General features: G+C 34.4%; 1 protein-coding gene across 1 annotated transcript in view; it reads right to left on the reverse strand.

The window, feature by feature from the left end:
• Window positions 1-27,398, reverse strand: part of LOC137403551 (alanine--glyoxylate aminotransferase-like) — a 37,535-nt gene that overhangs the window by 8,453 nt on the left and 1,684 nt on the right. Inside the window, exons 2-6 of the mRNA XM_068089503.1 lie at window positions 25,970-26,048; window positions 8,742-8,855; window positions 8,488-8,549; window positions 4,261-4,361; window positions 2,263-2,333 (exon numbers count right to left, since the gene is read on the reverse strand). Coding sequence (XP_067945604.1) covers window positions 2,263-2,333; window positions 4,261-4,361; window positions 8,488-8,549; window positions 8,742-8,855; window positions 25,970-26,048 — 427 coding nt within the window. The remainder of the gene's footprint in view (window positions 1-2,262; window positions 2,334-4,260; window positions 4,362-8,487; window positions 8,550-8,741; window positions 8,856-25,969; window positions 26,049-27,398) is intronic.

The following is a 27,398-nucleotide window of genomic DNA, read 5'->3' on the forward strand; positions in this document are numbered from 1 at the left end:
GTGTAGAGAGGGAAGCGGTGTAAGCCCCCAACAGGTTTCTCTCATGTAGGGCCTTAGCCGGGCCTCTCGTGTAAAGTTTTAAAAAATTTTATCGGAAAGTATCAACATTTTTCTATGTTTTAAGATTTGTTTTGTTTTAGGTGATGTGAATGACCAGACGTTTTTAAATTAAAATAGGCAAAACATGACCGCAGTTAAAATGCTCAGAAAAATGACATCTTTTTCTTTTTAGCGTTTTAACAAAGATCAATTTTGAGGATTTTATTTCAAGTTCATTCTGAGGCTTTTACGCTTTCGATGGGACATGGCCAAGCGGGTGTTTGATAAAACTTGATCTTTTGCAAACCTTTATAAAAGTTGTTAACAAGAATATTTTGCCGCTGATGATGATAATAATGACGCCTAAGAACTACTAAAAGTTGATGTTTGTCTCTATGGCTTGGAATAAAGTGATATTACACAACGATAAAAACCGTGTCCATGGCCGTTGGGCAAACAACTTTTTGAATAAATGATTTTGAGGTCGAGTTATCTGAAGCAATTTATCATTGCGCTGGAACTGACCAAACAAATCCGTTCGAGTTAACCTTGCGTTTGAGATGAAATGTTACATTTTATCCGAGGGCGAGTTATCCGAGTTTGACTGTACGTAGCCGTGAAAAATTCCCATAAGTTGGGGCGGCTCAGCCGGCCAGCCACCCCAGGGAATACGGGCCTGATGTACACCACTAGGCAGACTAGAAAACTTTCACTAATTGAAGGCTGTCAGCAAAAATTTGAGAAGAGTCAGTACCGAAATGAACCTTTTACATTAATGAGCTTGACATTAGCGTTGTATCACTAGCATTTGGCAGCTTTCCACTCCAACCATAGTCTCCCTAGCTAATAGGAGTCTATATCACTTTAAACATAAAAATAAATTAGTGAAAGGTGAGGAAGATAACACACAATGCAGTAACAAGTGTTAATGTGCACACAAAACTGATAGCAGAGGTTCTCATAACATACAGGCGAGGCTGTGCATAGCCCCCTATCCACTAGTACCTAAAATACAACAACAATCATACCAATATATTCAGAGTTCAATGCATAACTTTTGAAAGTGTAAACTTTATATACATGTATGTTAGAGTCAATGTGTAAAATCGGTGAGTTTGTAAAATGGCTGAAATTTTTTGGTGATTTTACAAATATACTAAAAATCAGTCCATTTATATGTCTTGTTGCTTGAAATATTAATAGGAAGTAAAAGAAGTCATTAACTTTAAATAGAGCATCACATATATGTATTCTTGTATTGTTTAACTTGCTTCTACTTAGTATTTTTGAAAATATAGATTTTAATGGGTACAACATATGATGTGTAATATTTGATTGAGAATATGAAGATTATCTACTGTTAAACAGATATTAATACCAGATGCTTGAACCAGATGCTTGAACAAAATGCTTGAATGTTAAGAAGCTTGGATGAGTTGTGAAGGGTAACTGTTCACCACAGTTACTAATGTGCATTAATTAGAGCCAAACATCAGTGTCTGGTAGATTACTGACATTAAAAGCTGCAGCCATTCACTAACCTATATTTTAGTACAAAATCTATATTTCAGGCTGAGTAGAATTAAATATAAATTAAAATTAATTAAATTAAAATAAATTAATATAAAAAAGTAAATTAATTAAATTATTCAAAATAAAATATAAATTAAATTAAAAGTCGCAGCCATTCACAAATCTATGTTTCAGGCTGAGTAAAATTAAATATAAATTAAAATTAATTAAATTCAAATAAATTATTATAAAAAAGTAAATTAATTAAATTATTCAAAATAAATAATATAAATTAAATTAAAAGTCGCAGCCATTCACAAATCTATGTTTCAGGCTGAGTAAAATTAAATATAAATTAAAATTAATTAAATTAAAATAAATTAATATAAAAAAATTAAATTAAATTAATTAAAATAAAATAATATAAATTAAAAGTCGCAGCCATTCACAAATCTATGTTTCAGGCTGAGTAGAATTAAATATGAACTCTTTCTGTTTTCCCTAGGCACCTAAATATTGTTTCTTTTTAATAACATTTCACTCATATTAGAGCAAAAGACCCTGCTATGATTTGATTACAACCAAAACTGAACGTTTGAACTTTTGGTACATAGTTAAAAGACTTGAATCTACAAAGTTGTGAATGTCAGTTGTGAAAACCAGCCATTCCAATTGTAAGTATGGGAGGCATAGTACCATGCCCGTACTTACCCCATTTGTCCATGAACAATGGTACTCCTCCAGCACTAGCCACTGAGTCTACTATAAGAAGACAGTTGTACCTGTCAAGGAAAGATTTGATGGTGAACAGAAACAAAGAATACTTTGAATATTCTTATTGATTATTGATTATTATTGATTATAAGGACATTATTGATGGACTGCTAGTGTCCAGCACACAATAATACTCTTGTACACTTTTACACAAACTGCAAAACTATTTTACGAATTAGAGCGGAAATGGTAAAAAATGGGTGCGGTTAGAGTTTCGTATTTATTTTTATTGATTCTAACACACCGTGAAACTTGTGACAATAACATTATGATCAATTGACAATTAATTCAGTAAATCAATAAACAACTATCCATTAAGCACGAAAAAGCATCGTGTTTCATAGAGTTAATAGAATTCATAGTTTCAAACAATATGTCATTTAGTGTGTACATACGCTATACGGTATATGATAATGCCTTAGATCAATACGCCTTGTATAGCTCAGTGGTAAAGTGCATGGATTTTAAACTTGCAGTTGCGATTTCAATGAGTTCAAATCCATCAGAATGCTAAGTTTCAAATCTAAGATTTTAATAGTTATAGTTGGACATACATAGTTGCGCACAGACACGCCCAGACACGCACGAAATTTGAGAAATACATACTGTACTATTCGGAGTATAAACCGCACCCCTATATAAGCTGCATCTGCTTCATTTTCCAAAAAACCATAATAAAACAATACATAGACCGCACCTTTGTATAGGCCGCAGAACTCAGGACAGCGTTTTTTAACGCGGCTGCTACTTTGCTGCTTACAACGAACGCCGTTTATTAACCGACGCTTTTTAACCTAGTGCCTAACGGAACAGTACCATTAAGGGTTGTTTCGTTGTTTTTTTTCACCGCTAGGGCGCACTAACCAGAGATTCTGGTTAATGCGCCCTAGCTGTCAAAGAAAAAGCCACAGAATAGCCGTACCCTTATATAAGCCGCATGACTCAAATCATCAGAAAAAATTAGCGGCTAATAGTCCGAAAAGTACAGTGTATAGGTTGTTAATGTATGTTGTTAGGTTCTAACCAGAATTATACAATGAGCTTTAAACACTTCCATTTTATGGTTCAATGATATGACTCAACAGGCACATTTAAAAAGCACCGTTGAAAAGATTTGCACATTGCTCTCATATGAGGAGTTGTTTGCACCTCTCTGTCAATTTTATTGAGAACCTAAATGCCCTCCCTTTGGTTTAAGACAGGTTCACATTGCATCACAGTATAGATTAAACAAGCTGCAACAGCCAATCACCATTGAGGAAGTGATGCACATCACACAGATGGTCGTGGGTGTTTGGTGAAATATCTGGAAAGTTTGGCAGTTGAACTGTCGTCCGACATATCCCCGTTGCCTCGTTGAGTCCTCAGTTTACGGTGCACATAATCTATGAATAATTGCTGAGGCGACAGTCCGACAAACTGTTATATGCTGTAAATCAATCTTTAGAGGCTATGGCCCAAAAGAAATGCTCTGTGATAGAAGAGGCATGACGTCAGCTTTCCTACCAGCTTCCTTTTGTATGATATATAATACTCTAAATTTACATAAAAACAGTAGATATTTTTGTCATTTTACAAATGTTAAAATTTAGCTTAGTTTATTTCCCCACTCTTAGAGCTCAATAAAAAGCCTTACTATTTGCCTTCAAAAGTTGTCTGCGAAGTCATTCTTTTAAAGAACAGTAGGTTAACCAGAAATAACAGTCTGCGGGCATAAAGACATGCCAAAAATATCAGTAAACATTAACTTATTAATGTTAATGTTAAAATTAAAATGTTAATGTTAACTCATTAACATTAACTTATTAATGGCTATCAACTTAAAATCTGGTAACTTCTCATGTCAGCGGGCATGGCTAAGTTTAAGCGTGCTAGATTAGACTTTTAGAATTCACACGTTCTGTAGACATTCAGTAGATGAATAGCTAATATTACTTGTGACAAAGGTGTCCGAGGTTGGAGACAGGTTGGAGGAGGCCAGATGAAGATTCTGAGTGGGTGATAAACATCAGTTGAGGCTTGTTAACTGCTAGTGCCTACAATGGATTACACAATTTACTTACTGTGTTGGATTACTGGATGCTACGCCAACGGCAGTATATTAGATCAAATGGAGGAGAGTGGCATTGCCTCACCTCCCGTAAGATTACAAATTATAAAAAACTGGCAATGAAATGGAAAACAACCAATTAAAAAACTTTCATCCGTTCTTTCATCCATCTGGCTATACAAATGAAATATGCGCCAAAAATGGGTTTGCATTAAAATTGGTAACGCCAATTTTGCAAACAGGTGCACGAACCATCACACTGCAAGGCCATCTTGCCATACTATGGAATAATTGTGAACATAGTTATTACACCTGGTAATCTAAGGGCGCAAAAGAAAAATATGTGTCTAGACTTTCGGCACTTGCGAAAATGCTATTGATTACTACTAGCACACTAGAAGACCATGATTAGATGACAGACCACAACGTGTAATGATTATAAGTACAATTATTTAAAGCTGTAGCAAGATAGCTGCAACGCATAATGGTAGTGCGCTTGGCTTCATATCAGTGCATCCGCTAAATGTATGGGTTCAACTCCTGTGTGGTGCAACCTTTTTACCTATCGCTGCCTTTAGATGGACGGACACAGCTCTTATTATAGTATAAATTTAGACTATCTGAAGTTACTTGCTTACGTTGCGTAAGTTCATTCGGTAATGAAACTTAGTCTATGACCACTACATAATCTGCTATATAAGCTGCTTTAGCATGTGAATGTGTAGCATAGTATGTAAGAAATCTTATTCAGCAATACGCTTTAGCTAAGCTCTGAGCTGTTAAATAGTTGAATTATGCACTAGACACACTCAAAAATTAACAACAACTTTCATTTAAAAGCTAAAATGGTGAATGTCGTATATTTTTGCGGTGTTTCTGTTTTATATGCTGCTGTTGTACATATGAAATAAATTTTCTGTGCAAAAACTTTTTTATCCCCTGTGCAACGCCGCGCACTCCGCTAGCTTTTTACTATAATAAATGTGGTGTCCATCCGCCCGAAGCCAAGGTTGAGAGTTATGAAAAAAATTGCATCATATGGGATTTCCACTAGCCAAATTCAACTTGATAGACCTACACAATGATACCTGAGCCAATCACTGCCTTCTGGCATGTCAGCGCCTTGAGCCAATCACTGCCTTTTGGCATGTCAGCGCCTTGAGCCAATCACTGCCTTTTGGCATGTCAGCACCTGGAGCCAGTCACTGCCTTCTGGCATGGCAGCAATTTTACAGGTAATTATTCTTTGTGTTGTATCGTCACACATGGCAATCTCTCACAGTACACTAGACTACCAGAGTACTAGTATGTACAGTAACTGCAAATTGTGAATTTTTTTTTATAATAATAAAAAATTGAATACATCGCAAAAACTTCCAGAAAATGAATGATACATGCTGATTGGTTAACTCTGTGTTTCTCTTCTTACACACAGTGAAAACTCAAACCCCAAAACACATGCAGATTGTAACTTATGGTTCAATCTGCAATCTTCATTTGATTCACAACGATGAGTAACAGCCTAGCTGAGTCTTTCAAGGGTTTATGTAGAATCAAAGACAGCCTTAAAAAGTGACTAATATTTATTGATGCTCAAATAGGCGTGATGTCTTTAACAGTGTCACTTTTCTATAATGGAGTCATCCTGAAATCTGTGTCTAATAAGTTGAGAGGACAACTCCATAACTAATTAGAACTAACAAATCTGTATTTCAAAATATTTTTACACTAAATACACGATCCTATTCATGTTGTTGCAAATATCCAATTAATATTTGATGGTGGCTGTTACAAAGATTCAGATTAATAACTCAATTAAAAAACTAATTTTAGAAGTTGTTTTATAATTTTATAGTTTTATTCTTACAATAACAAGAACAAAATGGTGAACTGAATAGAACATCTCACTTCGATGGCATCATCACATCCGGATAAACCCTGCAACAATAGATGATACCAAGGAAGTACTCAGGAATTTTGCCCAATTCCATCACAAATTTCTAGTTCAAACCAAAATTTTACGAATCATTTAGGACGAAATATAATTTCTTCGTCTTTGTTATTTAAGAAGTAACTTTTATATGACCTTGTAACGCATCTTGGAATCCATTTTCCAAATCAAATCGCAATATTGCAGACTGTACAACATTCAGTTTAGTTTGTCTCACATGCAATCCATAGTACAATATAGGATCATTAAAGGTTATATTCAAAAATAAAGATAAGCTAGTCACACTCTGCGTCAAATAACTTTTCGCAATCACATTAAAGGTGATATTTGTAAAGATTTTAAAATAGTTGCAGCACTAAAGAGTGTACTTACGCATATAAGGTGCTTTATAATTAACTCACGCCGTGACTGCTGCAGCTATTCATCATAAATAATTGGTCAATTTCTACATTTGATGATGTCACTGAAAAGTGGACGGGACTTCGCATTGGTCTCAAAAAGACCAAGATGTTGAAAGTTGTAATGGATTAATGAATTTTTTGATATCGTTTTATTTCATCATGAATATTTATTCCTTTAAGAGCAAGGGGTGTAGAGGTAGCAGCACATTGGAATGCAAAGCAGCATGCCAGCAGTTCAATTCTAGCTGCGGAAAGTCAAAACATGATCTAGTCTCAAACTGATAATTCGCTGGAAAGAGGCATAGTCATACTGCAAGTATGGCCGGAGCCTGACTCCAGCTGCCTGCAAAGAACCTCGCTATCAAGCCATCCCTGTTGTCTAATTTTTCATGAAATATTTTATAAATCGCCTGAAAGGCATTTGAAGAATAAATTTTACGAAAAAAAAGATAATTTTGTTTCTTTGAATCATTACATGCTGAAAGTTACAGTTCACATCTACTTCAACATAACTTATGCTCGTTAGGTCTGATCACTGTCAGTATTGTTTAGAATAATCTAGAAGCCAGACCTTATCAACTAAATACAAAATGTATTAGCAAATGAAGGGAAACCAGTTAACCTCTGACACCGGGCTGTCAAATAAAGCATAACAAACACCGACCGCAGGCTGATATTCCCATCATCCCCTAATCTCTCCATAACACACCCCCAATTTCTTATGTGGCAAGCCTGGGCTCTTTGTGTTGGAGAGTTTGCATTTTAGTATTATCTTTAGTGGTGTTATTTGCTCTTTGGCCAGACATACTAAGAATGTGGAGTAATTTGGATGCCAGCTGGTCAGTTACAGAGAAGATAAAAGTTGGAGTGCTTCAAGGGAAAGTAAAATATAGATGATAAGCAGACATACATGTATTTGATGCTCATTGCATGGAGCCAGCCTGTATAGTGTGATAAATTTATTCAGAGCTCCAAATAAATAAAATAAATATTACTTCATAAAGTTCAATAGTTCTGTTATATTGATTGTGCTGTACTACTCAGCGAGAGGTCAGAGGCTATGCTACAAGGTGGCTCTGAACGAAATGTAGAATGAGGAGTATTTGTTATAAATTCGGAGAATGCTTTTATAAAATATGAAAATGACTCCTACAGCAGTTGTAGGCACCTAAATATAAACTATATATTTAGGTGTTATATTTACAGCTTATGTAACTTATACAATTAAGTATATTTAAAACTAGATAAAATTGGTTTCACATGGTAAATAAACTTGTGAGCAAAGTACTACGCAGGCCCAAGGAAATTTTAAACTTGGCTTATTCAGATCTGGCAAATATAACTCTGCTCAGTTTTATTATGTAACATTCCAAAAATTAATCAGTAAAATAAATCATGATTTTTTCAAAAAAGTCCAAAAGAAAACAGATTTTCCTGATTTACGTCGATTTTTTTAAATATTTATAATTATCTTTGATGCAGTTAAATTTTTTGCCCATTTTTGCTCATGCAAATGGTCTGTGTAGTGCATTGTACATCAGAATGCTAGTGAAGCCACTTTTTAGTATCAGTGACTTACATGCTTTAATTCGACAAGTTCTTATATTTCTTGCATTCAACAGTCATATAAAAGTAGTAGAGTAAGTTAGTGGAGTAGTGCTAGAAGTTTCACACCAAGTGTGAATGAAACCCTGCTAGAGATACAACCTGCTGAACAAACAGGTTGTTTCAAATTGTCTCAAGTTTGGCCATTTTCTTACCCTCTCTATTTCATCAGGTGTAAAAGCCTTTCCTTGTTTTTCAATTATTACAGGGCATCCACCTAAAACAAACATGGACTTATCATTCCCAGACACACAAATTAGCCTATTCATGCATTGCTCAGTGTTCCATGGTAAAGAGTACAATAGTATGGATATTTGATGTAACTTAGCATTTTAAATGCAGCCATACTATGGTCCAGAGAGGCTAACCGAGAAAAGCAAAAGATACAAAAAACAACCAAATAATTTACCGTGTCGCCGAACCATCTCAGTAAACCGACTGCCCCAGAGTCCATTAGTTGCCACGAGCACTTTGTCTCCTGGCTCCACCATGTTACTGCATGCCATCTCCATAGCTCCATGTCCTACACAAAAAAGATATTGTACCAATAAAATTTGTAATTTGATAAGATCAGCAGTGACATTGCAAAGGAGGAAATTTTATTTAATATCCCTATTTTTCTTTTTTTATTATGTGGCATAATTTGGAAAACATTTTTATACAAAGTAAACTATTACTAATAAATTAATATATTTATATTCCAGCAACAAGCTCAACATCACAGACTTCTAGAACATAGTTTAGTGTTTCTTCTTTTTGTATTGATATGACAAAGTGAACATGCTAAAATACGTCTTTTTCGTAGCTTTCGCTGTATAACTAAGTATAGTTGTATAGCTAAGTATAGTTGTATAGCTACACATAACCTTCACAATGCATGAGTAGTTATGAATTTGGAAGGCTTGTATATCTGTGGTTGTAATGATAGCCATTGAACAAGCATTCAGGTCAACAAGTAGATTGTAGAATCACAGATTTACTAGTAAAAGCATATTGTCATGAATCTCCTAATTATAACTGAGAGATCTGTTACAACCAAACCTGATCTACTGTAAGTAGTGGTGTAAAATACAAAATCATTTTATGGAATTCATAGAATTACTTTGCATTATTTCATAGAGTTACAAACTCCGTAAGATATTGAAAAGCCTGGTCCACATTGGTCGACAATCCAGAAAAAAAGACATGAATATAAGTCTATGAAAATGTTTGAATGAGCCAAACATCTTCATCTCAACATCCATCAAGGTCAAGGTAAAGGAGACATTCTCATGATGAAGGGATAAGCACAAAGAGATCATTCACTATACATAAAAACTGCAATACTGAGTCAAATAAGGCGGCAGCTCGATGACGGCCAACTAAATACCTTGATAACCCAGTTGTTTATAGGTCTCTGTCATTCTGAGATGTTCCAGATATGCTTATGTTATCACAGCCTTAAATGAGCTTCATTTAAGGATTTTAAATTCTTTTAAAAGCATATCCTCAAATGACACTCATTTAAGGATATGATTTTTACATGATTTTCAAATTTATAACAACTTTTTAAAAAGTAACTTGAATGACTAAACATATTTGTAAACACTAAACTCGGTTTTCCCTTTGACAGGAAATCTTCATGACAGGAAGCAATGGTGCTCTAGAATCTCACTCTATAATTCTGCATCATCTTCATTGCCCTCAATGAATGTTTTCATGGTATGTTGTCATGTAACACTTAGATTAAAATGACAGAAACCTTGAGCATCGCCGGCTCAATGCAATTGTTTGTAGTTCTTTGTCAATCTGATATGTTCCAGATAAGATTATGTTATCATAGCCTTAAAGGTTGACTTGCAAAAAAATTCCCACTACCATTATTTGATATGAAAAGATTCACCATGTCTTACTCTGTTGTGTTGTAGGTGCCAAATATGTGGAAAGGTGATTACAAGCTCTTAAAAGCTAAAAAACGAACAGAAAATCGCAGCAACACGAGACCGCCGTAGTTTGGATTCCCTTTGCAAAACGGCTCAAATGTGATGTAGTTGTGAGAGATGGTTTCTGTTTACACTTTCTTGCAACCTTATTCGTCAAAATATTTTCACAAATATACTTCACGCATTCAACAAAACTATGTCTATTGTTCTTACACGTCTGTTTTATCGTCATCGTAATGCTGTCACTTTTAGCAGCGATATCTTATAACTTACCGTAAAAATTTGTTCAATTTTTTAGACTTAGCTTGAAGGAGTACATATCATTGTCTGATAATCATGACGAGCCTGTTGGTCACTTGTGATAATCAAAAAGTGCTGCAGAAATTATTTGCAAAGTATTGGGTCACATGATCCGATTACGACTTGCCGATTAGACCAGGACGAAACAAAACTGTAAAGTAGCGAGCATCTATATTTGATACGGGCTCTTCGTAAAAACCCGAAGTGTTTGTCATAAACTAGTACTACGATAAGTTTCATATTGAGCTTTGTATTGGCCTTTCAATTCACAGGAGAACATACGTGACAAGATGATAACCAAATTTCGTTGCTACGTCATCGAAATAAAGAGATTCCAATCTATGGCGGCTTTTCGTTTTTGAGCTTTTAAGAGCTTGTAATCACATTTCCACATATTTGGCACTTACAACACAACTTTTATATCAATTTAATCTCATTTTTGTTAAAATTTTGTTGGATTCTCTATCTACACAAATGGGACACCTGATTGGGATACTCGTTAGAAGTTTTGGTTCAGATCTGAGACTAGTTATAGTTTAAGGAAAAACCAACAAAAGAGCTATCTATCATTATGAATAACTCTATAGTTATGGATAACTCTATAGTTTAAAAAGAAGCTGTAGTTTTCCCTTCATTGGGGTAAGAGAAGAGGAAAGAGTCTCTTGACAATGAATAAGTGCATGCTTGGCCATGCATGAGCAAAATGTGTTGCTTAAAATCTTTCTGAATATTTCAATGTTTTTAGGCCAAGGAACTGAACTATTGCCTTAGAACTAATGCGTTCAGTGTATGCACTGGATTCATTTATGAGATTTTGCTAGAGTATTGTAAAGGACTGACTCCGGTAGCTGAGTCAGCTTTACTTCACTAACAAGGGAGACGTAACCTGAGCTACTGGTATGCCTTATCTGAGGCCTGCTTGACGCGCCCAAGAGTTGTCAAGTCAGTCCACGATAAGTACCTGGTAGTCAGGCTTACTCCGAAACCAATCTGGCCTGCCCTCTTGGTCCCTATATCAGGCAAGTCTAGATCCACTAGCAGCTCGCTCTAGGACCTGATCTCTTATGTCATGGCATACCAGATCAGGTCCAGTTAAAGCTGTGGATCAATCCCTAGCCCTATAGAGCCACCCTGGCAGTTCCATCTGACGTTTAGAATGAGCCTGCTTCTGCAACTGTTGAGCCGACCAGGCAAGTGTCAATATAATCAGTTCTGTGAGTATAGTAGTTTTATTTATGATAGCTTAGAAACATGCATACACATGATCGGGTGATATCAAGCAAACCAGTACAACTCCTGCAGTAGTATAGTAGGAGCAGATCTACACACATTTGCACTTAAAGTTGGATTTTGGGTACATTTTAGCCCGAGAACCTCGGAGAATGGTGTTGTCTGATGGAAAGTTTGGGGGGGTAGGTGTGTGAGTGTTGGGAGCTAAGGTTATGAAGTTTGAGAGGAATTGTGGGAAGGATGCGGTGCTGGTCGAGAGGAATTGTGGGAAGGATGACGTGAAGAGGGCGATGGTTTTGAGTTTCGATGCGATGGGTTTGGGTGTCGACGAGTTGAGCGATCGATCGTCAAATGGTTGGGGTTAGGTTGGCGACCAGTGGGGTGAACGGTGTTATGTCGTTTCAGTTGAATGAACGCTGATGTTGGACGAGTTCGGGCGTGTCTATTCGTGGAATCGGTTAAGTCTCCCTTCATTATAAAACTCTTTAAAGATGAGTAATAAGAAAGGGGAAAGTCGAATGATTTATTCATTATGAAAAATTTCTTTTGAGAAGACATGAAGAGTCTTTATAGAAAACTAGGTGATATAATTCAAATTTCTCCAATACTATTTATTAGTTTTGGATTTTTTTCGGTTAACAGTGAATTTTTACGAAATATAATTCAATTAGAACATAACCCCTCGGATTGTACTTATGGTATAGCTAGTTATGAAATTATTCAAAGGTTGGGAATTACTGAACGACTTGTTCAATGGGCTAATCCATCTTCACGGTTAGCGAGATATTGTGTAGGCAACTCAGCTCGTTCAAGGTTTTGTGGATGGAGAGCATTGCCTATTAAGTTTGTTTGTCATCATCCACAATTAGAAGAAAATAATGGTAGATTTACAGCTCCAATTAATACTTCCACTACTCGATCCACCATCAGAACTACACACACATCCAGAATTCCTACCACCACCACAACTACACTCGCTAGTACAATTCCTACTACCACCACAACTACACTCGCTACCATCATTCTAGCAAGTGGAATCACAACTCTTCCATCATCTGAAAATCTTAAGGAAAATATAACTAATATCCCATTTGTACCAATAGCCTTAAGATTATATAATCCGAATAATGAAGAAAGAGAATATGGAAATGAAGGTTTTTCTGTAGAAAGATCCACCATCAGAACTACACACATTTCCACAATTCCTACCAACATTGCAACTACGGGCGTTACCACTATTCCAGTGAGCTGAATGACAACTCAGACATCATCTGAAAATCTTAGGGAAAATATAACTGATATCTTATTCATACCAAGAGCCTTAAGATTATATAATCCAAGTAATAAAGAAAGAGAGTATGGAAATGAAAGTTTTTCTGTAGACAAATTACAGGATGTCGAAATTTTTTATCATAATCACATGCTGCTGCTAAAGTTGTAATCTAATTTTCATGCTTTCCTAAATTTTTATTCCACAATGAAAATGATATGTGAATATTGTATTGATTTTATTTTAATAAAAGTATCTTAAAATATACAATAAAATATAAATTCTCCATCTTTGGAGATGAAGATTTTATTTCTAAAGGTTCTATTGATTTGCATATATATTCATTCAAAAAAATTCTTTCTTATAAATACTAATTGCCAGTTTTCTGTGGAGTTGAAGAGCTTGTCACTTCAGAGTATTGTAATTCTTTCTTATCGAGATAGAAGTATGTGTTGCTTGACTCGCTTTTCTCATCAACTTCTTTTTGTTTTGCATCATCACTGTTTAAATATATAAAACATTGAGGATTGAGAAAGGATGAAATAAATGGATAACTATATATCTTTGGTTTTAAAATTCTCAAAATCTACTTACCAAAACATACATTGAGCTAAGCCATCGTATACGTCTTGTCCACATGTACAGGAAGGTAATCTGTCTATAGGATAATCCAATGGTAAATCCAATTGCAACTCCGTTTCACTATTTTGAGAGTTTGTTTCTTTCGAGTTGTTTTTTTCATCAGTTTCCTTACCATCTTCTTGATACCTGTTTAATTTTTTGAAAAACCATTGAAAATTGAGAAAAGATGATGTATATAAAATGAATAATTATATATTCATATAAAACTTTAGAATTTAAAATTTCAAAATGTACCTACCAATGTACACATTGTGCTAATCCATCATATACATGTCCACATGTACAGGAAAGTAGTTCGTGTTTACAATATTCCCATGGTGTAGCCCAAATTTGAAGACAACTATCTGTACATTTCCATTCTGACATTTTACCCTTCTCAGAATTCTGTTAGCTTATGAAGAGTGTTATGATAATAATGATTCGTTCTCGATTGCTTTATATAGTTGAACGTCTGTAAAACGCTTGAGTGAGTTTAATGAAAATTTATAAATAGATTACAAAACATTCCTCTATGCTTACAATTTCGCGAAATTACACATATATATTATATAATCAACTTTCGCGAAATTCAATTTCGCGAAAGTGAATTTCGCGAAACTGGATTTCGCGAAACTGGATTTCGCGAAATTTCACATCATATATATTATATAGTCAACTTTCGCGAAATTGAATTTCGCAAAAGTGAATTTCGCGAAATTGGATTTCGGGAAATTTCACATCATATATATTATATAGTCAACTTTCGCGAAATTCAATTTCGCGAAAATCTGTTTACTATTTTCACCTCATTAATTCCTTTGGACACACCCATCATTTTTCAATTCACTATATAAGCGTTGCATGATCTGATGGAATATTCTGCCTCCTTAACCATCTCTTGATGCCTACTTATATACAGACTTGAGAATTTGGGTCGATCGAGCGTTGATACCATAAGGCTTGTATGCTTCAGCTAGAATTCTGTTAGCCGGCTACTCGCGATTAAGTTCGTTGAGTGTCGCTGTGTTCAGGCTGTTTTGTGGACAAGCGCCTTGGCATTCGACCTGATTGTTTTCCTAGGTTTACCTATGGAATTCTCCTGTTTGGTTTGGCTTAACCATTCCATAACAGTCTCTCGACCAGTAAATAGATGAAGATGATGAACTAGTAAAGGGGCATACATGGATTAATATGTGGATTATTTTGAGGATAGCTCCAACTCAGCGTGAGTATATCAATATATAAAACTTATATCAAAAAAGTAAATAATATTCGGTTGTATTTGTTACCAAGTTTATTTCGATATAAAGTATATATGTATATTCAATTGTAAAATATAGAAAAAAATTTATGTCAGTTCTTCCAGTAATTTAACAATTTGGGAAGTTCCTTGAATATGTACATTGTCAACACCTTCATTTTCTTCGTTATTAAGACTTTTACTAATTTTTCCATTCCAATCATATCTATCTAGTATAGTTTTTCGAACTACATGATCTCGTGTATCTGTTTCAGAAATTTTTAGCATAACTGTTAGAAAATCTTCTATTGAACATCCTCTGCTCCAAAATATTGCAAAGAGAAGACAGTAATCTCCACATGTTGTTGAAAGAAATCTTTGGAGTAGAACATCATTCCATTTAATTAACTTTATTCCAGAAAGTTTTAAGATTTGAGCGACATCTGGATATGTTGAAGGATCTCGTCCTGTTGAATCGAAATAATTAATTTCGGATTTTGTTCGAATAACTCTTATCCAGTGTTCTCCTGGTTGATAAGAATAGTGTGTGTTAAAAATATATATTCCTTCATTCGATAAAAATTGTTCTTTAAATTCATTTCTTGCACAGACAGCAAAAAAATGATTATTAGTCATGTGATCTTGGGAAAGAACATCGAAAATATTTGCTGTATTCATCCTTAGAATATGCTTCCACCACTGAGTCGAACGCTAAAGTCAGAAGCGATTTCCATCATTCCATCTTTTTGTATATATGTATTAAGATAGACATTTTCTGGTGTTGCAACCCGAAAACCGATATCGATTGTTAGTGAAACATGTCTCCATAAATGAAAACCTTCGGATGAGAGATCTCCTGTCAAATCGAAAGCGTATATTGCAAGTCCAGTTTCATATTCAGTCAGTCCAATTCCACTTCCTTCAGAAGAAAGATCTTTTCCCATTGCATTTAGAAGTTGTACATATGGTCGAGTATACATTCTATTTTCAAAATTTGGAGTATATCGTTTTCCAAAAGGTAGTACATCAATTTGTAGTTTTACATGACTCACATCGTAATGACCAAATTTGAAAGGATTACGATTGTATGATCCATTTTCTCCATCGTGTGATGAAAGTGAAACAAGTATTAAATTTGGTCTAAGTGTGTTATCAGCAATTTTAATTTGAGTATGGGTTAATCCAGTATTCACATTATAAGATCTGGTGTATACCTGAGAAAGAGGATACTTTGCATTAACACCATTAAGTAGTTTTTCGTTATGTAAAAGCTGAATTGTTTGGTTGATTTTTAATTTTCGAAGATGAAGTACACATTTCGTCAACTTTACTTTTCCCCCTCCTCCAGGAGCAGCTGCTGCTGCCATCAAACAATAACTTGGTTTACTTCGGTCTAGTTCTAATATACAATTCAATCCTGGAATGAGATATCTTTCCTGTTGAAAAATGCTAAGATGGAGTCGTCCAAAAAACTCAAATGTGTTTGATCCTCTAATAAGATTCTTTCTTGCTGTAGTCGCAGTATTATCGAAATCCACACCATCTTTTGCAAGATTATCATCTTGAAACCATCCTTCTGCTTTTAATTGGTATTGTTTTGCTTCTCTGCTATTATTGAGAAGGGTTTCTATGAACGATCTCATAGGATAATAACTTGAATGTTCAACAACGGATCCATTAATTTTGAATGTTGCTGTTTTGATTAGCGAATGAAAAAACGCATCCCCTGGTACAACATTTACGTTAGCAACAGCATTGTCTAAATTGGAACCATCGTCCTTGACTACTTTTCCTTCGATTTGCAAATATGAATTACTTAAATCGATATAGTGATCTACATCTCCAGGTATTTCAATTTCAATTGGTCCATATTCACTGAGTCGTGACGGACCTAATTCACTATAATATCCGTGCTCCACCGAACTATGTGTGCCCAGAACAACAAATATACCCAAACTTTCGTTTATCGTAAAAGGAGAACCCGATATTTTTAAACCTGTTGAACCAATCTCTCCAGAACTCATCTTTCACTATTGATGTATGTCAATGAAATGAACTAAAAAATATTGAGATAATAATATATAAAACATTTCAAATTTTAAAAAATATTTGGAGTGGCTTTTCTCCGTCGCTTTGCAGGTTTGCTACGGTTATTTAATTTTCTTTTCCCAGGTTTTCTAACTCTTGGAATTACTACTTCATCTGTTTCTTCTTCTTCTTCTTTTGGTCTCTCTACCATGTTATTAAGATAATTGGATGCAGCATCTAACCCTTTTTTCCCTAATGAGATAGCCGTTTTTTTTGCTAGAGGCGCAACAGCTTTTGCTAATTTTTTAAATATTCCTGATAGTCGTCCATTTCCCATCACTCTTTTTCCTTTATATGGTGTCAATCCGCCATTTCCTGTTTGATTAGACATGTAATATTGAATGTAAAAGTTTTTTGAGTCTTCTGGAGTATATGGAATTAATATGGAATTCATTGTTTCTTTCTGAAATGAACCGTTAGTATAACCTTCCCTCCATCAAATGGTACTTTTTCTCCATCATCACTTGTTATAAGGGTCTCTATCACATCAGTAGAAATTTTATCTACTTCAACGTAATGCGCTTGACTGAATTCTGTATAAACTCGAGAGAACTTCTTTCCACTTACTGGGACAACTCGTAACAATCGTACATTTGCATCTCCAACGAGTCTGTTACTTACAATTGATGAATATACGTATAATGATGTAAATCCATAGTTGATATCCGGAGATGTGATGTTTCCGTGTTTTCCCACATTATAAGTTATCTTCGGATCTAATCCTAAGATATTTGCGAAATCTTGTGAAAACGAAACCTGAACACTCGAATCTCTTACATACAACATAGATTTGTTGGATATTTTGTCGTATTCGAATTCTATAGTTGGATGGAGATTGAAGGATTTTAAAACATCATGAGCTCGTTGAATTACTTCATCTATATCTTCGTATCTTCCATTTCCAATTTTTATGTCGAAACGACGAAATCTCCCATTAAGTTCCGCTTTTGTGATGCTTATTATCCCTTCTACTACAATTGGCCAATTATTTAAAAACGATATATCTTTTAGAGCAACTTCCCATTGTCCTTCTGTAAAATCTACATATCTGGCTAGTCTAACTGTAAAGTTTGAATTAGTATTTTTAGGAAAGTCACTAAAACTAGCATCAGAAGGAAGAGTTACGAACTCCGACATTTTCAATTCTTTCAATGAAGTTCAATTCCTTATCATCCTCTTTTATTTAACAAAATCTCTTTCATTGACCCAGCTATTGAATGAATCAGGATATCCCATCCATTTAACGAGTATTTCCTTTGTTCTTCCTCGTTTCCGAGATTTGAGAATTTTCTCGATTCGAAAAAATGCGGTTTTTTTTACTTTCTGTAGTTCATCTTCATAAAAAGTTCCATCAACCGGTTCGTTTGCCAAATCACGTAATTTATAGATAATCGGTCTTTCAAAATCAAGTACTTCTGTAATTTGAAAAACTTCAACCGTCCAATTTATTGTGAAACCTCTTTCGAAAGCTGTTCTAGCTTTACTAATACGAACGTAATCATCAATATTGAATTTGGGAGTACTGTCAGAACTATATTCTCCATTTTCATAAATCCTATTCCAGATTCTTTCTTGATTTTCATAATTTACATCATTCGGTTTTATTCCTAATGTTGTGTGAATAGTATTGTTATATGCTTTTACCATTTGTGGTAAAACATCAATATATCTACGTTCATCCGAATATGTCATGAAGCTATACATCTTCATCCGTAATGTTTTGTTGAATCGTTCTATGATGGAAGCTTTAATTGTCTCATTCTTAGATGTAAACCATTTTACTTTATTTTCTTCCTAAACTTTTTTGACATCTCGATTATTAAACTCTTTTCCTTTGTCTGTTTGAAAAACTCTACAATTAGTTCCATCCAATACTTTTTTAAGGCTTTTGCTACCAATATACCTGATTTGTTAACAAGAGGCTCTACCCATGCTTTTCTTGAAAAAACATCAATCATTGTAAGTAAAAATGTAATTCCATCATTTTCAGCTCGATGAGATCTAACATCCATTAAATCAGCCTGTAATTGTTCACCAACTCCTGCAACAATTGTAGGTCTTCTTCTAAACTTCGTTTTTATTTGTTTGTGTAACGTATAAGCATCTTCACCACTTAACCAATCTCTAACTTCTTGTTCGCTTTCTTTTCTCCGAAGTGCTTCAATCAGTTTTCGTGCTCCACCTAATGAAGATGGTAGATCCGGGGTATAATAGAATTCATTTAGTAAGTCGTCCATTTTCCTCTTGTTCCTACATAAGGTTTTCGTGAAGACGATCTATTCGAATTGGATTTTGATTTATTTGATAAATTCGAGTTCGACTCCTTGATAATTTTTTCAAATAAGTTATATTGTTTCTCAAATGAACTTGGAGAAAAGGGAGAAGATACAATTGAACTATCTTTAACTCGAATCTTTCTTTCAAGAAGATTTCGTAAGTTCTCAGGTTTAATCTCTCCTGTAGATCCTGTTATTTTCCCGGTTAAAGAATCATAATTTCCAGACTTTTCCAATTTTTCCAGAAGTTTTTTCGCTTTAATTTGATCTTGTTTCGAACCGAAGTCTTCAACTATTGAAGAAATGGAATAAGATCTAGAAGAATTTGACGATGGTTCTTCTTCGTTTAACTTCGGTGGTAATAATGTGTCTTCTTTTTTTGGCGAATCTTTTAAAACTGTAGAGTCTTGAGACGAATTATCTTCGGGTAATTCAGGTGTATCTTTCTTTAGAGTTTCTTTTGAATTTTGTGGAACTGAAGGTGTTTGTGACATCATTGAAATCGGTTTTCGAATAGTCGGAGACTGTTGAATTGGATAACTCCGAATTGAATTCATTTCATCTAAAAAATTTTGAAGTTCAGCTGCATACAAATTAACTTTGTTATTGTCTGAAATAGTGTTATCGTTATTAATTTGACGCATCCTATCTCTGGTCTCCTTAACCTTACTTACTCTTGGATTTTTTAATGGATTCAAACGAAGTGACGAACTATAGCCATCATTGATAATTTTTTAATCCTGTTGACTTTTAAATTGGTTCCTTTTGTACTCGTCTTCAGAAACCAAAAAAAAATTTTTGTGTACTTAGGAAAGCTCATCTTCCTGCTGAATGATTAAAACAAGTTGAGGGATGGCTTTATAATCCGTTTCAATAATCCTCTTCCGTTTTGCAAAATCTTTCGTTTATATTTAAGCGGTTTGTTTTCATCGATAATATTCATCAACTCCTTTTTATGTTGACTCAGAGAATGGTATTGATTTTTCGTTAAAGGTACATTCCCATATATAATATTTTTAACAATTTCAAGTAATGTTCTAATTACTTCTTCTTTCATATGAGGTAAAGCAGAACTTGCAAGTTCATCGGTAAGACTGTTCAGTATTTGCAGAATTACTCTGTTTTTTTTCATTCTCTTAGAAAGTGGAGAATTATCCATGATGACTTAATTATCTTCTTTTTCGTGGTTTAAACAATCCTCCGAGCAATGGTTCAACTAATCCTGGGAGTATAGCACCCGCGATCGGACCTAGTAAAGCCGATAAAAACCCTCCTTTTTGCAAAAGTTGTTTCCTTTCCAAATTCGATGTTCTAGGACTAATCAGTCGAGCGATGTTCGTACTTTGTCGACTCAAAGCTTTATACTGAGCATCAGTTAGTCGTTCTTTTCTTTTAATGAGTAATTTCACACAATCAATAATTGCTAAAATTAAATCTGTTTTAGCATTTTTAATAATTGATTGTTGAGAAGAAATACAATCTCCAACTAGAGATAATAAAGTTAGTAAATTTCGTTGAATTCTTTTTGTTTCAGCCATATCTATGTGATAATTTTAGTGATGTTATAGTAATCAGTCAGAGGAAGATACAGAAGCAGTATGGTGATTATTTAAAGAGAACTTGGAATATATACTTGTTTTATTTAATTATGGAATACCAATCAAAATCGTTTGCTTAATTAGGCTTATAAATAATCATAGGCGTAGAGTCAACATGAGGGAAATTTCCCATAATTCTCATTGTATCATCAGTTTCTTGTCGGAGGTCCAGTCTCATGAAGGAATATGGTGAAGATGTTGCATCTCGGTAGGATTCCTGAAAATATTTAACTTGCCCAGTAAAAACTTGTTTTCCTAAAAATGTGATTGATGTAGAATCCCTGGGGTTTTTTCCTATAAAAAAATAGTGACTATTCAACGAAATTGTTCTAAGTTTACCAAAGAATAAGTTTTGTGTAATAGTAAAAATACTAATATTTAGATGGTGACTTTCCCGAGTATACAAATTGTTAGCCATCTTGATATTTGATGATAATTCCTCCATTAGATCATCAATGATCATCCATCTATTTTCTCCATCTTTGGGAAAAGTACTCGGATCTTTCAATCCTTCATGAAATTCCACTCCTTTCATATCCTCAAAAGCTTCCTGGCATATTCCATAGCAATATATAATTTCGATTGGAGAAGGGGTAGATATTAATTGAGATTGTTCAATCAACCGTTTAACGAGTTGAGTTTTTCCTGATCCTGTTGGTCCTGTTATCATAGATGTGAAAGGAGAATGTAACCTCACATCAATTGATTGTAGTCCGTCTTTCTCCATGTTTTGATAATTACTAACATTGAAGTTTTCATTTCAACTAATTATAATGATGAGGAGATGTTTCAAAAATCACACTTTCATTATTCATAAGATTTTGAAAAAATACTTCTACATAGTTCACAGTAGCATTCATCTTTTCTCCTGTAATCCGAATAAAAAAATATTCAATCAAAGATGAAGCTACAGTTATTGCAAGTAATATTAAAACCACTCCAAAAAATTGAAGCAAACTTTGTCGAAGCGGTTTTGATGTAGATTTAGTGATGTTATCAAAATTTTTATGTAATAATACAGCCTCTTCAACTAATCCATCTGTATTATCTTTTTCTTCTTCACAAGATTTGTAAACTTTAGAATTATCCTTATGAATAGTTTCCATAATTTTATATATTTTTATATTCCTTCTAGTTGAACTTCTCAATGATATATAATGTTCATATATAAAACTCTTAACTTATAAATAGTGAATGGACAGTTAATCGATTCCACGAATAGACACGCCCGAACTCGTCCAACATCAGCGTTTTCTTCATTATTCGGATTATATAATCTTAAGGCTATTGGTACAAATGGGATATTAGTTATATTTTCCTTAAGATTTTCAGATGATGGAAGAGTTGTGATTCCACTTGCTAGAATGATGGTAGCGAGTGTAGTTGTGGTGGTGGTAGGAATTCTGGATGTGTGTGTAGTTCTGATGGTGGATCGAGTAGTGGAAGTATTAATTGGAGCTGTAAATCTACCATTATTTTCTTCAAATTGTGGATGATGACAAACAAACTTAATAGGCAATGCTCTCCATCCACAAAACCTTGAACGAGCTGAGTTGCCTACACAATATCTCGCTAACCGTGAAGATGGATTAGCCCATTGAACAAGTCGTTCAGTAATTCCCAACCTTTGAATAATTTCATAACTAGCTATACCATAAGTACAATCCGAGGGGTTATGTTCTAATTGAATTATATTTCGTAAAAATTCACCGTTAACCGAAAAAAATCCAAAACTAATAAATAGTATTGGAGAAATTTGAATTATATCATCTAGTTTTCTATAAAGACTCTTCATGTCTTCTCAAAAGAAATTTTTCATAATGAATAAATCATTCGACTTTCCCCTTTCTTATTACTCATCTTTAAAGAGTTTTATAACGAAGGGAGACTTAACCGATTCCACGAATAGACACGCCCGAACTCGTCCAACATCAGCGTTCATTCAACTGAAACGACATAACACCGTTCACCCCACCGGTCGCCAACCCAACCCCAACCATTCGACGATCGATCGCTCAACTCGTCGACACCCGAACCCCAAACCCATCGCATCGAAACCCGAAACCATCGCCCTCTTCACGTCATCCTTCCCACAATTCCTCTCGACCAGCACCGCATCCTTCCCACAATTCCTCTCAAACTTCATAACCTTAGCTCCCAACACTCACACACCTACCCCCCCAAACTTTCCATCAGACAACACCATTCTCCGAGGTTCTCGGGCTAAAATGTACCCAAAATCCAACTTTAAGTGCAAATGTGTGTAGATCTGCTCCTACTATACTACTTCCTGCTCTGGCTTATATAGCGATATGACTCCGCCCACTATTCAACTTATGTCACAAAAGAATTGCACCAGGTTATATAAAGGCGTGGTCACACGAGCACCGAACCGAATTGAATGACGCAAAACGATGTCGTTCTTGGCTGTAAAAAGTTCGGCCGAAGACATTTCTGGCCAAAACGAACCATTTCGGTCCTGCTCGAAATTTTGTGGCCAAACCCTTGCTCTTATTGGCTGGTTAAAATTCTAGAATTCTAGCGAGCACGCGTCACATTTCTCCTTACGTGCGTGTGAGTAAAGTTAAAAAAGAAATGGGACGATACTTTTATTTTGCTAAATAAACAACACGAAGCAATTTACGACAAGGTTCACCGGACTTGTGATTGTGTTGCATAAATGTAGGATGTTGCACTTCAGTTTTGCATAAATGTAAGGTAATGGTTGTGATTTTCTTTTGTGTAGAATATAAGTAATGTGTCATATTCATCCTGATGAAGTATCGTTGACTGATTTATTTATGTAAAACCACAGTGCTATGATAAAGACTGTTTTTGTTTGTTATGTACTCAGCATAGAAAAACATTCAAATGTTAATAAAAAAATATAATTATGTTGATGGGAAGGGTTGGCAAAATCTTTGTATCGAGTGATTTATTTTGAGCAGCTGAACGATTTTCTGAAAAATCTGCTGTGTAATTATAATTTATAATTGTTCCTCAAAGTTTTTTGTGTACAATAGAAATATTTAACTCAAATACATAAAAACTACTAATGAAACCGTGTCCTGCTTCTATACATATGGTATCTAGGAAGCGAAGTGACTTTGGATGCTGTGTGACATGTGCCACGAACCAAACCAGCCTCCGAACCGAACCTACGTCGGTTCGGTGCTCGTGTGACCGCGCCTTTAGAGTACACACGTATGATAAATATGAGATTACATAATACAAGGGAAGTTCGGGCAAGTCTATACAGTCAGGCAAGTTCTACCACTAATATGAATGTAATAAGTATAAACAATCGATATGTACAAATCTCCGTCCTTTACAGTATTTACTACTTAAAACACATCGCTGAAAGCAGCATGTATAGGATAACTCTATAGTTATAGATAACTCTATGTATATAGATGATACTGTGTTATACAGGCTACTTTATGTTTCATTTTTGAATCTTCCATAGAATAGTTGCTATTTGCAAAGCATCAGTGAAAACAGCATGTAGAAGATAGCTTTATAGTTATGGAAAACTATTTATGCAGATAATTCTTCATTTTACGGGTAACTTTATATTTCATTCGTGAATCTTCTACAGAATAGTTACTATTTGCAACCCATCAGTAAAAACAGCTTGTAGAAGATAATTCTATAGTTATGGATAACTCTATGTTTATGGATATGCATATAGGGCCAAACCAATGCTTATCGCATACCTCATTCCATGATACGTATTTTTCTGATATTTTGCGATGAGCACCTAGAGTATGCATAGGAGACCTGAAAGTGTCCTACACTTAACAGCTTTTGTGGCTAATAAACGCACTATAAAGCTTGTAATATTTCTCCCTTTTCTTAACAACATGAACGTATAGTGAATGTGTTGCTAACAAATATTGGTGCCTTAGGATTCATGCAACAAGAGGTTACGAATGCAACCTTGACATCTTGCTGGAATACCAATTCACAAAACTAATTATGATTATTGTCATTTGTGTATTCAACAATTAGATGTATTAGCGATTGATATCTGTTTCTATATGGAAATTAGTAAATCCAACTTTCTATAGTGTGTGTCTATTACTGTACACAAATACTCAATACAGAAATTTCTCACTTTCGTCCCATTTTATCCAAAATTCTCACACATGTGCTCAGTGCCTTCCAGCAGGTCACTAAAAATGTTTGGTTTCAAAAACACCATCTGGTTCCTGAGAATCGGCTTATTAAACACCCACCCGCTGACTATTTTATTGAAAATAAAAGAAATCCTAGGCATCACAGGTTTACTGATAGTGCTTGTTTTATATTTGTTAGCCTTTTAAGCTTTTATTACATAATAAAATATATATTTATATATATTATTATATTATATATATTATATATTATACTATATATATAATATATATTATATTATTATATATATTATATAATAAAATTATATCTTTTATTTCCCACCAAATACTTAAGACTACTAGAGATAGGAATAATCCTATACCCATAATTATATATTTGGAAATCATGTTGATGCAAGGAACGTACATGTGTAGTGTATTTTATCTTCCCATGTATTATGTCACAAACCGAACTGCAGCTTTGAAATTGAAAAAGTTAAAACCTTTTAATTAGTATTTTGATGAAAGGCATTTATAGAGTTGAAGAAAAACAGTATTTGTGAGTATATATATATATATATATATATAATATATATATAATATATATATAATATATATATAATATATATATAATATTATTATATATATTATTATATTATATATATAATATATATAATATATATATAATATATATATATATATATTCAAGAAATGATTCTTGCATTACGATTTGTATTAAATATCGCTAAAACTCTGTTATTTCTCCAGAAACCTATGAATGAATTAAAATCCTCCATATTTCATTGTGAACAAGAAGGTGCAGATAGTTTTGCTATTCAAATCAACCATTTTAAGCAGAGTAAAGATAGACTTGGTGAATCAGAGTACAGTATACCAATCATCAGCTAAAGAGGAGTTCAAGCTTGATGACTTTACAAATCTTCAGATCAATATTAGACAGGCTCTGAGCAACTCACCAGCTGCTGTGGCAGCGAGTGTCATCTTGTTCTGAGTTTGGAACAAATACTGTATCCCTGCCTTGCACTCATCCATTATCTGTGGAGAGACAGAGAGGCAGGAGTTGAACAATTTCCATGACCATATACAATTAGCAAAGTTGCAAATAGAGCTTCGGTTATTTCAATACATATCGATATGCACGATGGTTGGTATTTCTTTGTGTCGAAAACTGATAAAGGAAAAATTATAGTTTAGGGTCATGCTACCAGATATAAACAGTTATGATACGACTTTAAATTAAGGCTTTAATGCAAAGCAGCTAAATGCGTTATTAGATATTTGCTGCTTAAAATATTCAAATCGTATCTCTAATCTGTCTGACCATTCCTTACATTCCTACTTCCCCAAAAAATCATTACACCTTATGCCAGATACCAACACCTTGCCAATTTACATTATAGAGCAGTGTTGTGCAAAAAAAAATTTTCAGTATACATTATTTACTTTTCTGTCTGATGGTCTAATTTGCTTTAAACGACATTTACTAGTGTAAATAATGTTAATACCTACCCTAGGACACTTATATTTCACTAGTATTTAGTTTCGTGAGTAGCTCACAGAGTAAAATTTCACAGCAACTTAATTTCGCAGCTCTGATGAGCGTGAAAATATAGTGATGTGAAAATAAATGCAGTGGAACAAACATAATTAAATTCCTCAGGTTCAGTTCACCGATAAAAACAAATTTCAATTTGCGACTAGTTTGTAATTGTGAACCGCAGGTAGAATGGTATGGGCAAGGTCGATAATGCAATTTGATCGCTTGCTGCCATTTTTTTCTTCGACTATCAACAAGCCCGTTTTCACTGGGGCGGCTGGCCGGCTGAGCCGCCCCAACTTTTTGGGAATTTTTTACGGTAAGTACAGTCCAACTCGGATAACTCGCCTTCGGATAAAATGTAACATTTCATCTCAAACACAAGGTTAACTCGAACGGATTTGTTTGGTCAGTTCCAACGCAATGACAAATTGCTTCAGATAACTCGACCTCAACATCATTTATTCGAAAAGTTATTTGCCCAATGGCCATGGACACGGTTTTTATCGCTGTAGAATATCACTTCATTCCAAGCCATAGAGACAAACATCAACTTCTAGTAATTCTTAGGCATCATTATTATCATCATCAGAGGCAAAATATTTTTGTTAACGACTTTTATAAAGGTTTGCAAAAGATTAAGTTTTATTAAACACCCGCTTGGCCATGTCCCATCGAAAGCGTAAAAGCCTTCGAATGAACTTAAAATAAAATCCGCAAAATTGATCTTTGTTAAAACGCTCAAAAGAAAAAGATGTCTTTTTTCTGAGCGTTTGAACTGTGGTCAAGTTTTGCCTATTTTAATTTAAAAACGTCTCGTCAGTCACATCACCTAAAACAAAACAAAT

Source organism: Watersipora subatra, chromosome 9 (assembly GCF_963576615.1).
Source record: "Watersipora subatra chromosome 9, tzWatSuba1.1, whole genome shotgun sequence".
Classification (NCBI taxonomy): Eukaryota; Metazoa; Bryozoa; class Gymnolaemata; order Cheilostomatida; family Watersiporidae; genus Watersipora; species Watersipora subatra.